We start from the raw sequence: 12,848 nt of genomic DNA, 5'->3' as shown, positions 1-12,848 counted from the left end.
CTCTATATAGATACAAGGTAGATTCCTGGTTACTTGGAGGTAGAATTAGGTACGCTCCATGACATAGTATGCATTGCTGGGAAACAAGGGAGGAAATGTGATGAAGTGAACAACAAAAGTGGACAAAAAGATTCACAAATAAGAGAAAGAAAATCTCCTGTAGGTGGCCGGGTGTGGTGGCTCACGCCTGTAATCCCAACACCTTGGGAGGCTCAGGCGGGTGGAACATTTGAGGTCAGGAGTTCAAGACCAGCCTGACCAATATGGTGAAACCCTGTCTCTACTAAAACTATAAAAATTTGCCAGGTGTAGTGGTGGGTGCCTGTAATCCCAGATACTCAGGAGGCTGAGGCAGGAGAATTGCTTGAACCTGGGAGATGGAGGTTGCAGTGAGCCGAGATTGCGCCATTGTACTCCAGCCTGGGCAACAACAGTGAGACTCCATCACAAAAGAAAAAAAAAGAACAAACAAATGGATAAACATACCATGCTCATGGATAGAAGAATCAATATCGTGAAAATGGCCATACTGCCCAAGGTTATTTATAGATTCAATGCCATCCCCATCAAGCTACCAATGAGTTTCTTCACAGAATTGGAAAAAACTGCTTTAAAGTTCATTTGGAACCAAAAAAGAGCCCGCATCTCCAAGACAATCCTAAGTCAAAAGAACAAAGCTGGAGGCATCACGCTACCTGACTTCAAACTATACTACAAGGCTACAGTAACCAAAACAGCATGGTACTGGTACCAAAACAGAGATATAGACCAATGGAACAGAACTGAGTCCTCAGAAATAATACCACACATCTACAGCCATCTGATCTTTGACAAACCTGAGAGAAACAAGAAATGGGGAAAGGATTCCCTATTTAATAAATGGTGCTGGGAAAATTGGCTAGCCATAAGCAGAAAGCTGAAACTGGATCCTTTCCTTACTCCTTATATGAAAATTAATTCAAGATGGATTAGAGACTTAAATGTTAGACCTAATACCATAAAAACCCTAGAGGAAAACCTAGGTAGTACCATTCAGGACATAGGCATGGGCAAAGACTTCATATCTAAAACACCAAAAGCAACGGCAGCAAAAGCCAAAATTGACAAATGGGATTTCATTAAACTAAAGAGCTTCTGCACAGCAAAAGAAACTACCATCAGAGTGAACAGGCAACCTACAGAATGGGAGAAAATTTTTGCAATCTACTCATCTGACAAAGGGCTAATATCCAGAACCTACAAAGAACTCAAACAAATTTACAAGAAAAAAACAAACAACCCCATCAAAAAGTGGGCAAAGGATATGAACAGATATTTCTCAAAAGAAGACATTCATACAGCCAACAGACACATGAAAAAATGCTCATCATCACTGGCCATCAGAGAAATGCAAATCAAAACCACAATGAGATACCGTCTCACACCAGTTAGAATGGCGATCATTAAAAAGTCAGGAAACAACAGGTGCTGGAGAGGATGTGGAGAAATAGGAACACTTTTACACTGTTGGTGGGATTGTAAACTAGTTCAACCATTATGGAAAACAGTATGGCGATTCCTCAAGGATCTAGAACTAGATGTACCATATGACCCAGCCATCCCATTACTGGGTATATACCCAAAGGATTATAAATCATGCTGCTATAAAGACACATGCACACGTATGTTTATTGCGGCACTATTCACAATAGCAAAGACTTGGAATCAACCCAAATGTCCATCAGTGACAGATTGGATTAAGAAAATGTGGCACATATACACCATGGAATACTATGCATCCATAAAAAAGGATGAGTTTGTGTCCTTTGTAGGGACATGGATGCAGCTGGAAACCATCATTCTTAGCAAACTATCACAAGAACAGAAAACCAAACACTGCATGTTCTCACTCATAGGTGGGAACTGAACAATGAGATCACTTGGACTCGGGAAGGGGGACATCACACACCGGGGCCTATCATGGGGAGGGGGGAAGGGGGAGGGATTGCATTGGGAGTTATACCTGATGTAAATGACGAGTTGATGGGTGCTGACGACTTGATGGGTGCAGCACACTGACATGGCACAAGTATACACATGTAACAAACCTGCACGTTATGCACATGTACCCTAGAACTTAAAGTATAATAATAATAATAAATAAATAAATAAATACAAAATAAATAAATAAATAAAGTTATACCCAAATCAAAAAAAAAAAAAAAAAAGAAAGAAAGAAAATCTCCCATGGGTAAGAATGGGTGTGAAAAAGAGGTCAGGAATTGAGGCTGTTCATACCTGACAATTTCAATCTTCTTACATAGAAATGACATCATCCTCTAAGAAAGAAGGGACAGTGGTTCAGAAGAGGGACTGAGGACTAAAGAAACTGACGAAGGACAAATAATTCAGAATAATTTTTAGTGACAAATTTACCTAGGTGTGTGAGTCTGTAACAGCACATGGCTGTCCTTGTCACGAAAGCACTAATTCAGGGTTGAGAGTATGGCTGAGGTGCACAATGGGAAGACAGGGATGTAAAAGAACTGAAGATGCTGGTAAGATAGAGTTAGGATAATCAATCATTTCACAGGCACACAAAAGTAAAAGAAAAAGAATGAATGGATTAGAGATCAAGACTCCATAAAGTCATACAGCTTGTGGGAAAATGAGCACAAAAGGTTGAAGAATAAGAGGGGTCAACAAAGAGTGTCACAGAGGCTAAGATCCTCAAGTTCCAGTGCTGACACCATCCAAAGTGTGGCCTTATCAGTGGGGAGATGAAACAGGGAAGAGGTAAGGGTCACTGGAATGAAATTTGGTTGAAGAACTGCAAAGGCAGTCTTCAATGAGTGAAGAAAAGGGACCAGAAGTTGGACAATGGCAGCAATGAAAAGGGGTCAATGGCATTGCAGCCAAATGGCAGACACCTCAAAGGAGAAGGCTGCTGGTAAAACATGAGAAAGAAGGCACATACTCTAATAAAGTGTTGTGGGTACAGGACTCTATTTACAATTAAACAAAATTTGAGGTAAAAAGGAACTGGGTGGGAAGCAAGGGGGAGGATGAGCCACACTTCTAGTAACATAGGATAAAGCCAGGCGATGGATCAGACAAGAGCAGTTTGCTTTTTGTGGAAGGACTAAAACTTACAAGGTCATAGGGAAGAAGACAGCAATGGGTGAAGCTACATGCCCCCCAATATTCTGACTATGACACAAACTGTTTTGGTCCAAGAGTAGGCTAAGGGTGCTATCCAGTACTTACCCTGCACTCAGAAAGTTGGTTGGAGCTTTGTTACAGCAAGGACCCAGATGTGGAATAAATTCGTTCACTGATATAAGTAGTAATTTGGGGCATTTCTACTATTCATAACGCCTACAATATAATCCCTTTTACCCCTATAAAAGCACTAAGCTTCACATTATTTCTAATCTTAACAGGTTCCTAATGGAATCCTTATAATTTAAGGAATTAAGTGAGCGATAGAGTTTCCAAAAACCATTTCATATAAATCTTTGACTTTGATCACTGTCTACATTCTACTTAATACAGTCTTGGAGTATGTTGTATGTGTGTGAATGGGCGTGTACACACATATAAAATATTTGGACTTTTTTGTTCGTTTTTTGTTGGCAAGGAGGAAGAGAGTAGCGGCAAGGAGACAGGATCACTGTAAAAAGCCACCACCAAAAGCATCAGGACTCCAAAGCACAAGCAAATTTACAATAGAAACAATTTACAGAAGAATCCTCTGAAAGTGCCACCTTACCTTATCATGGACTGTCATGCAGCTAGCCGCATCCTTCTGAAGAATTTCAGTTACCCCATTGGAAAGCCTTTCATACTTCAGCTTGGGTTCCTCTTCGCTCTCTTCTTCCTGCACAAACGGCAAAGAAAAATGACTGGCGTCATACACTTTTGTTTTGAAAACCTCAAAATACACTTCTTACGAGAGAATCAGAGATGGTTCCTTCAACGATGTTAATAATTCCAACTACAGCTAAAGTTTAAGATCTTCATATTTCATTTTGCCTAGGCATATTAATTGCTACAACTTCACTGGTAAAATAAATTCAAAAGTTGAAAACAAGAGTATACAGACTTAGTGTTACATTGTCACTAACTTTACATGTTGAAACTTACTATTTGGTACGGCTTCATAAAATATTCTTAATCCTCACTCTTATGGAAGAAAGTTAGTAATCAATATTTCCTATAATGGCCATGAATTAATAAATCAAGGAGAGTTGTAAAAGTTACTATGATTCAGAGTAAGATTTTATTTTACATCAATAAGTAATGAGAAACAAAAAGTTTATATACAGAAAACTGTGATGGCATAAAGCTAGCCAAAACAGAAGTCCATAAAAATAATCTACTTACTGACATTAGCTAGAGGGTGAAGACTATGGAATTATCGTGGTTTGCAGTGTCAAAACACCATACAAACCACCATAATTACATAGTCTTCACCCTGCAGCTAATATTAGAGTAGCCTGAGGACATCAGTGCTCCCACCCAAATAACCAGAAAGTCTTAATGGAATATACAACATCATCTATCCAAGGCATCAAAGGGCTGCTGAGGCAACCTCAACTAGAAGGGTCAAGATTCCAGGGCAGCAAAGAATTGCACTGGCATTCTTCAGCCACTTTCTTCCTGGAGGCATTTACTAATTCTGGGTGTAGGACAAGAGGCTGAGAACCCAAGCTCTGCCTGGGAAGGCAGCCACTGCTGGGGGTAGGGAAAGCAGCACACCTTCTGGCACTTGTGGGGACAGAGTGACAAAACTGGAGAGAGACCTGAGGGGCCAAGATATCAGTGGAAAAGAGGCAGAGACACAAGCTTGTTACACAGCTACTTCTCCCTGTAAGACAACTGTCAATTTCTAAAACGGCACAGGATGAAGCTGAAAAGCTGAACAGAAAGAAAAACGCAAATCAACTGCCTTGATGTGTTAAGAAGATAAGAATAAGAGTTCAAGAGGCATCGGGAAATTGGATCCTGGTGAATATCACAGTCTTAGTCGGAACCCCTGGTCCCTAGAGGACACAAAAACTTAACTCCCATAGAGCTCTGACTCAGTTCAATCTTTGATTGGAGGTATATAACGCCCAACATATCTGTCTAGTGAAGGAAAGGGTGACTCCTCTCTGGAGAAAGAAAACTACCGAGGCCTCTACAATTCTTCATGTACAGTACTAAGGATTCAATAAAATATTACCAGGTATGCCATAAGACAGGACCAAATGACCAAAAATCAAGATGAAAAAAGACCATAAAAATAAACAAATGGGTGACCTAGACATTGAAGTTAGCAGTAAAGGGCTTTAAAATAACTACAACTACATGTTCAAAAAAAAAAAAAAAAAAAAAAAAAAAAAAAAAAAAACAGAAAAAGACAGAAAGCTGATGAAAAGATAGAAATTTTCAACAGAATTCTAATCTGTAAAAAAAAAAAATCAAATGAAAATTTTTACACTGAAAATGTTAACTGAATTAAGAAGTCAATAGATGGTTTAATAGAAGATTAGTAAAATGGAAGACAAAATAAGTGAAATGAGTAAAAAAAATATCCAAAGGGAACCCCAGAGAAGAATAAATGGAAAGAAAATATATAAAGGAATCTATTAGGCATATAGAACACAGTGAAAAGCTCTAACATACTTTTCATTACTGTCCCAGAAGGATAAGGAAAAATGGAAAGGAACAAGAGCAACATTTAAAGAGACAATAACAGAATTTTCCAAAACTGATAAGACATCAATCTACAAACTCAAGAAGCTCTGCAATAAGCAGGATAAATATAAAGTCACACCTAAGGTGCATCATAGTAAAAAGAAAATTAGGCAAAAGAAAAACGACTTGTAGAGTAGTAAGTGCTCTGCCTGCAGAAGACTATAAGACTGAGAGGACAGACTAGGCAGAGACTGCAAACTCAAATTCTTACAGAAGTCTTCACCTCTGGGGCAAAGGATTATATCTTCACATGGAAAGGGGTTAATCTGTGGATTAATGGAAATGATGGACTATATCAAGCATCATGCTAGAGACTTAATATCAGAAATCTCATTTCAACCTGACTTAAAAGAAAAAAAAAAAACCCTACTGAGAGTTAAGTATAATTGTCCTGTTTTACAGATTTTCAGCAAAAACTGGTGATGAGAGATTTTAAGTAATTTCTTCAAGACATACAGTGAGTAGAGGAGAAGCTAAAATTCAAATTCAGCTATGAGTGCTCTAAAGTCAATACCTTCTATAACACACTCCAAAATCTCCTATGAAAATGACTCTACAAACCACAACAGAAGCCTATTCTAAACCTAGAAATAATTATAAACTATGTGATTATTAGAAAACATTTTAAAATATGCTTATTTAGCAGGTGCATTAGCTAGCTATTGCTGTGTAACAAATTATGCCAACATTTGCTGATTTACTTATTTTATTATTTTCTATAAAGATAGAGACTCATTATGTTGCCCAGGCTGGACTCAAACTCATAGGTTCAAGAGATCTTCTCGCCTCAGCCTTCCAAGTAGCTGAGACTACAAGCATGTGCCACACTCCTGGTCACCAAAATGTACTGATTTAAACCAACAATAAATATGTATTATTTTACAGTTTCTATGGGTAAGCAATTCAGAAGTGGCTTAGCTGAGTGGTTCACTGAGGATCTCTCACAGGGTTGCAGACAAGATGTCAGCTAGGGCTGCAACTATCGGAAGGCCTAACTGGGGTTAGAGGATCTACTTCCAAGATGGCTCAATCAAATGGCTGGCAAGTTGGTCCTCACTGTTGGCAGAAGTTGCCAACACTCTTGGATCACTCATTCTGAAGGAAGTCACTTGCCATGTTCTGATCAAGCAGCCCTGTGGAGGGGTCCATGAAGCAAGAGTGATCCAAAAGAAAAAAAAGTGGAAGCCCCTTCCATGTTTTATACGGCCTCAGATGGAATGCTGTTATTTCTACAATATCCTTTCAATCACACAGGTCAGTGTGGGAGGGGCAGCACAGAGCAGGAATAGGAGGTGAGGGTCACTGGAAGCCATCATGCAGACTAGCTACAAGAACAGTAATAACAGTTTAAGAGCTATAAGCTCAGTTAAAATCAGTATTTCATGTCTACTGATGAGCTGTCTTAAATTTAATTCCCTAGTTATACATAAGCTATTAGCTGTTTATTTCGGATGCAAGTATTAAAAACAAAGATGATATACCTATTATTAACTTTCCAAGAATAACTTGAAGAACTAATGGCAACAAAAGAGAAGTATAAGCACAGTTATCCACAGGGCCTACACATTTCTATGAAAAGGTAGTGATAATCTACCCAAACTAAGGAGCTGTTACACCCCAAAACTGACCTGTTTCTAACAGAAAATATAAAATAGCTAATTAGCCAAGACTAAAAACACTGAAAAAAGAAAACTACAAAAAACAACAGACACTTCTACTTATGTATCTACAAGCAAGAAAGAGAAATCATTACAAAGTTAATATTAAATGTAGCACAGATGATGTGTGCATTCTGAAGTAAACATGTTAAATACAAATTGAATCCTGAGTGTTAGTCTTTATAATAAGATGCCACATGTTGCTCAAGTCGGGACATCAAATGTGCATCCAATGTGAAAAGTTAATTCTAGCCTCTTGACTATTTTGCATAAAAGCACTCATCCACGGACCATTAGATAAAGTCACTGTAAATAAGGTTTTTCTGTCTTACTTATAAGTGAAAACTAAATAATTTCTCACACATAAATATACAAAAATAAATACTTTCACAATACAGCTCAGTGAAGCATCCTTACTGGGTTTCAAAAACCATAAATAAAATGAAGACTCCAATATTAGGCATTTGATGTACCTTTTCATGCTTTTCTGACAAGTATCTTTTATGTTAAGTTAAAAGCAGGGTAAAGGTGAATTTTTAAGTTTTTTTTTTTCTCCTTGCTATAAACAAAGAAAATAGAAAGTGATTCAAAAATACGATTCATGGAGGTTATTCTGCTACTGTAGACTCCACATCATACTTTAAATAAAAAACATTTAAAAATCTAGTAGATTATAGAGTTTCTCTTTAACTAAAAAATAATAATAATAGAAAAAAGGTTTCCATGCAGTTTGGACTTCCATGGTAAACAACCCAGTGTTAATAAAAAGCAAATCAATAATTTTTGTTAAATTTTAATAATCCTACAAACCTACAAATAAAACCATCAACAGTCTGAGTTGAGATGACAGTTAACTGCGTTTCTATGACAACCTAGTGGAATAGTACAAGTCCTGACTTGCAGCTAAGCGGAGATACGAACAGAGTGACATTTACCCATACAAGAAAAATTTGCGGCTTTCTTTTAAAAAGAATCAATTCCTCAACTCACATAGATTTTTACTAAGTGTAGAGCACTTTTAATTAAAGACAAGTCCTTTATACCATGCTACAGAATTCTAAACACTATCTGAAAATAAATGTCACATCATGGTCAATCTTACTGAGTTTTGGACTTAGGAGGAGGGAAATTACTTTTAAGGATAACAAATTAAAGCAATTAAAGACTTCTCCCTGAAAAACTGTTTAGTAATGTTGTTACAGTGTTACCATCGGGTACATTTTCATGGAGGAAGTCCTGTTTACCTAACTTGGTCTTGTACACCAACAAGAATATTTTATATTTCTTTTCACCTAATAATTTAAAATTTGTGTACAAGAAACTGATTTTTTCATTGTTTACAACCAAAAATAATTGTGTAGAATGGATTCTACATTCTTCACCTTGTTTAAACGTTGTATTTTTCACATATTAGTACATTTTATATGGCATCACTGTTACAGACCAAATGAAGACTTGAATTTTACTTTTTAAAAATGTCTGTCACATTAATTCTAGGGGTTAAGAGAAAGATCATTACATTTTCTACTGTTACTACTTATACAAAACTTAAAATGTCATCTCTGGGTAACATTTCTTTATTAAAATCCAATTTTGTTTTGTTTTTACAAAATAAAATGATACTCAATATACTGGTTGGAGAAAGGTGAGATATCTTACAAAGCCCAAATTAGGCTGGTAGAAAACACCACCAGTGGAGCACTCCTGGACTATTCACATCGCACTCTGTGGAGATGACCTTCATCCTCTCCAGCTCCACCTGAGAAAGACCTCAGCTGAACCTCCAGGAATTTTAATAAGATGAATGGTTTAGTTGGTTTCATGTCATCAACTACATCTGACTAGGGGCAAATCCTTTTAATAAATATCCAATGTTTTAAAGCTAGATACAATAGGGAAACACTAATATCCTCAAAAGAAATTCACACACACAAAAAACTTTCATGCAGTTTGAACTTCCACAGTAAAAAACCAACTATTAATAAAAAGAAAATCGATAACCAACCCTGGGGATGAAGCTATAAAATACAGGTTTTCTTCCTCTAGAACATTCTTTCTAGAACTCTAATTACCTATGGGGAATTGAAATATCCAAAATTGGTAGTGGACCTTACAAGCTTAACATACAAAAACAGCTATCAAAATCCTGTATCAGAACATTTGAATTTTAGGAAATTTGCATTTTAAAATATTCTCTCTTTACAAATAATTCAATTTGTAGAAGCCCTAAACTAAAATATGTCTTTGCTATTACTATTTATTAGAGAAGAGAGAGAATAGAATGATAAAACACAGTTGGTACTAAATACAAATTTTTAAGAGCATAATTAAAATTAATACAAGTCAATCAAAACATATCTTGAGATTCAAAAACATATAACTATATATATATATATATCGTTATCGCTTGTTTGTTTGTTTGTTTTGAGACAGAATCTCGCTCTGTCGCCCAGGCCAGAGTGCAGAGGCATGATATCGGTTCACTGCAAGCTCCGCCTCCTGGGTTCACGCCTTTCTCCTGCCTCAGCCTCCCAAGTAGCTGGGACTACAGGCACCCACCACCATGCCTGGCTAATTTTTTGTATTTTTAGTAGAGATGGGGTTTCACAGTGTTAGCCAGGATGGTCTCGATCTCCTGATCTCGTGATCTGCCCGCCTCAGCCTCCCAAAGGGCTGGGATTACAGGCGTGAGCCACCATGCACAGCCAATATATAATAATATTTTAAGGAAAAGTTCTAGTCACTACCATAGGATATTAACATATTATCAACATGCACAAAAGGCAACATAGACAGGAGCTACATATTATTGGATATTTACATTTATTTGAAACTATAACGTTATCACTAAAAGTACATGCATAATATGGGACATCTCCAAATTTGTCATGTTCGTATTAAAGTTTTCCATAAAGTGTAGAAAAGATCCAAGATGAGAAAAAAAGAATGCCTAAAAAAGAACCTGAAGGTAAAGTTCAAAATTAATCAAAGAGTAAAGTCTTCAATTAGCTTTGTATTGCCCACCCCACCTCACCCCAAGAAAGAATGCTAGTTCCTTAAAAGGACAACTGTAACTATTAATACTGTATGCTATAGTTCTATTAAAGAAAGATCATTTTATTTACACACAAAGATGACTATCTGATAGGAAAGATGGCTTTATAGATCCTTCTAAAGTGTCAAAACGTATAAAGAAAACTACATAAATAAGCTGAAAGAGTAACTTCTGGTTTCCATTAATAACACCAGGTATTATAGTTGCCTCAATGACCAAACTTTTTAAGAAAGTGACATGAAGATAATGGAATTCATCTACAGTAAAATAACTGTGGTCAAAGCTCCCGGCATGCCTTTCCATCAGACTGCGGAGAGATAGGCAATTACATTCTTATATGAATGCAAATAATGTTGTTAAATTTTCAACTTACAAGCAAAATTGCTATTAAGGAAAAAAATATTAATTTTTAAAGTAGCTGATTTTAGGAGCTGATAAATGTAATCTGGACGGCATGGGTCTACTTTTTCAAACAGAAAATTCACCATGAGTTTACTATACCCATATATTCTTATTTAAAGCATAAAATACATACAGTTAAATGAGTAGTTCTCAACCAGAGGTGATTTTTGTCCCCCAGGGACATTTACTTGGCAATGTCTAGAGTCATTTTTGTTGTCACAGTTGGGTGGGGGAAAGGTGCCACTGACATCTAGCAGGTAGAGGCCAGGGATTATGCTAAACAACCTACAATGCACAAGATACTCTCCCAGAACAAAAAATTATCCAGTCCAAAGTACCAGTAGCCCCAAGGTTGAAAAATTCTGGATTAAGTAAATTTCACAAGATAAAATATTACATGTACATTCAAATCTGTTTTCAAAGACAATTTAATAACAAAAAGAAATGTTCTCACAATGTCTTGCTAAGTGAAAGAATAGGTCATAAAACCTGCTTTGTATGATCCAAATATTATTTAAGAAATGTATATGCATATGTGGGGGGAAGATGAGAAGAATAAAAACCAAAATGGTAATTTCCCTAAGGTCAGTTTCTTCCTCTGTAGAATAGGGATGATCATAGAAATCACATCACTGGCTTGCTGTAACTATTGAAGATAGCAAATGAAAAAATCACTGTTGTGAGCTAGTGCCAATATTTTCTAAATTTTCTAAAACAAACATATTTATTATAAAAATAAATGGTTCAACATCCTCTTCAACACTTTGTATCCACTGAGCTAAGATTTTTATCTCTCAAAGCTGCTTTCCTTTACCGTAACACAGTGACCAGAAAACTGAGAAAAAGTTGAGCCCCTAATAATTGAGGAGCTCTACTTAAGATTCACAAGATATGCAGTCTTCATAAACCCTGGTCTCTCCTGTGCCCTGTAGTATTAGAATTTCATGTTCAATTCAAGGAGGAAAAAATAAGGTGAAGGTTCCCATGCCCTAAGCCACATACCATAAACAGGATCAACTCCCATCATTTAGTTTATATTGGGAAAGTGATAAGAATATATAGAAAAGGGGGGAAAAAATGAGAAAAGCAAATAAGCTTTTCATTTCCTTCTAGCCATATGGAATAACCTCACCAATCTTCAAGCTATGCCATTCAGGTGGACAATTTCCGCCACTAAAGCCAACATAACCCTCTTTTCCTTTCTTGCCAATATCCCTTAGTGATCACAAGATCCTTAGAAGCAGAGTTTATGCCTTTTCATTGTTCTGAACTTCACCTAACAGAACTGTGGGTACCTAATAAAGACCAGTGAAAACAAACGTATGTAGTAACAGCAGACCAGGTTTGGTAAGCAGCTTTTCTAAGACATTCTCATTTAGATTTCCACACAGGAAAATCCAAATCATAGAATATTAACCAAAGGAACCTCAAAGATCATCTAAACTATGTGTTACTTCGCAGACACAGAGAGGGAGGGGTAAAAGGGGGAGTAAGGAGGTAGAGGCACCAAACAGAAGGAAAGGGCTGGCAATTTTGCAATACTGTAAACTAGAATTATAGAAAATTTACAGAAGTGGAACTATACCATCTTCTAGCAGTAGAAGCAAATAGAGGTCCTTCAAACTCAGTTGTCGGAAAAACTTAACACTTATTTCTAATAAATCTATGTTGTTATACGAAAAAGGACAATGCTGAAGTTCTTCAAATTATTTTGTTTGAGAGGAGATTAAATACCTCTCAAGCATTTCCAATTGCACATCCCATAAGCCAAGTGCAAAGAAGCATCTTGCTAACCACCCCTACCAAAGCCTCTTCCAGTTTCTCAATAATTTCCCAGAAAAATCAGACAAAAACTCACTATAGCAGTAAGCATTAAAATGATTACCAAAATCAAGGAGAAACTGACACATTGGTTGAATCTAAATTCCTGACATATCCTGATTTGTTTCCAGAAACATAACCCACCTGAGCGAAAGGTATTCAGATGATTTCTAGTTCTCTCACCAACCCTC

The 12,848-nt window shown here is 36.8% G+C and overlaps 1 protein-coding gene across 2 annotated transcripts in view; it reads right to left on the bottom strand.

Annotated features, from left to right (window-relative positions):
• Window positions 1-12,848, bottom strand: part of VPS41 (VPS41 subunit of HOPS complex) — a 211,182-nt gene that overhangs the window by 143,127 nt on the left and 55,207 nt on the right. For both annotated transcript variants that reach the window (XM_045389032.3, XM_005549755.5), the window contains exon 3: window positions 3,752-3,859. In XM_045389032.3, the coding sequence (XP_045244967.1) occupies window positions 3,752-3,769 (18 nt within the window). In that variant the 5' untranslated portion in view covers window positions 3,770-3,859. The remainder of the gene's footprint in view (window positions 1-3,751; window positions 3,860-12,848) is intronic.

The sequence above is a fragment of the Macaca fascicularis genome, chromosome 3, assembly GCF_037993035.2.
Source record: "Macaca fascicularis isolate 582-1 chromosome 3, T2T-MFA8v1.1".
NCBI classification, from domain to species: Eukaryota; Metazoa; Chordata; class Mammalia; order Primates; family Cercopithecidae; genus Macaca; species Macaca fascicularis.
This window is presented reverse-complemented; position numbering and strand designations above follow the sequence as displayed.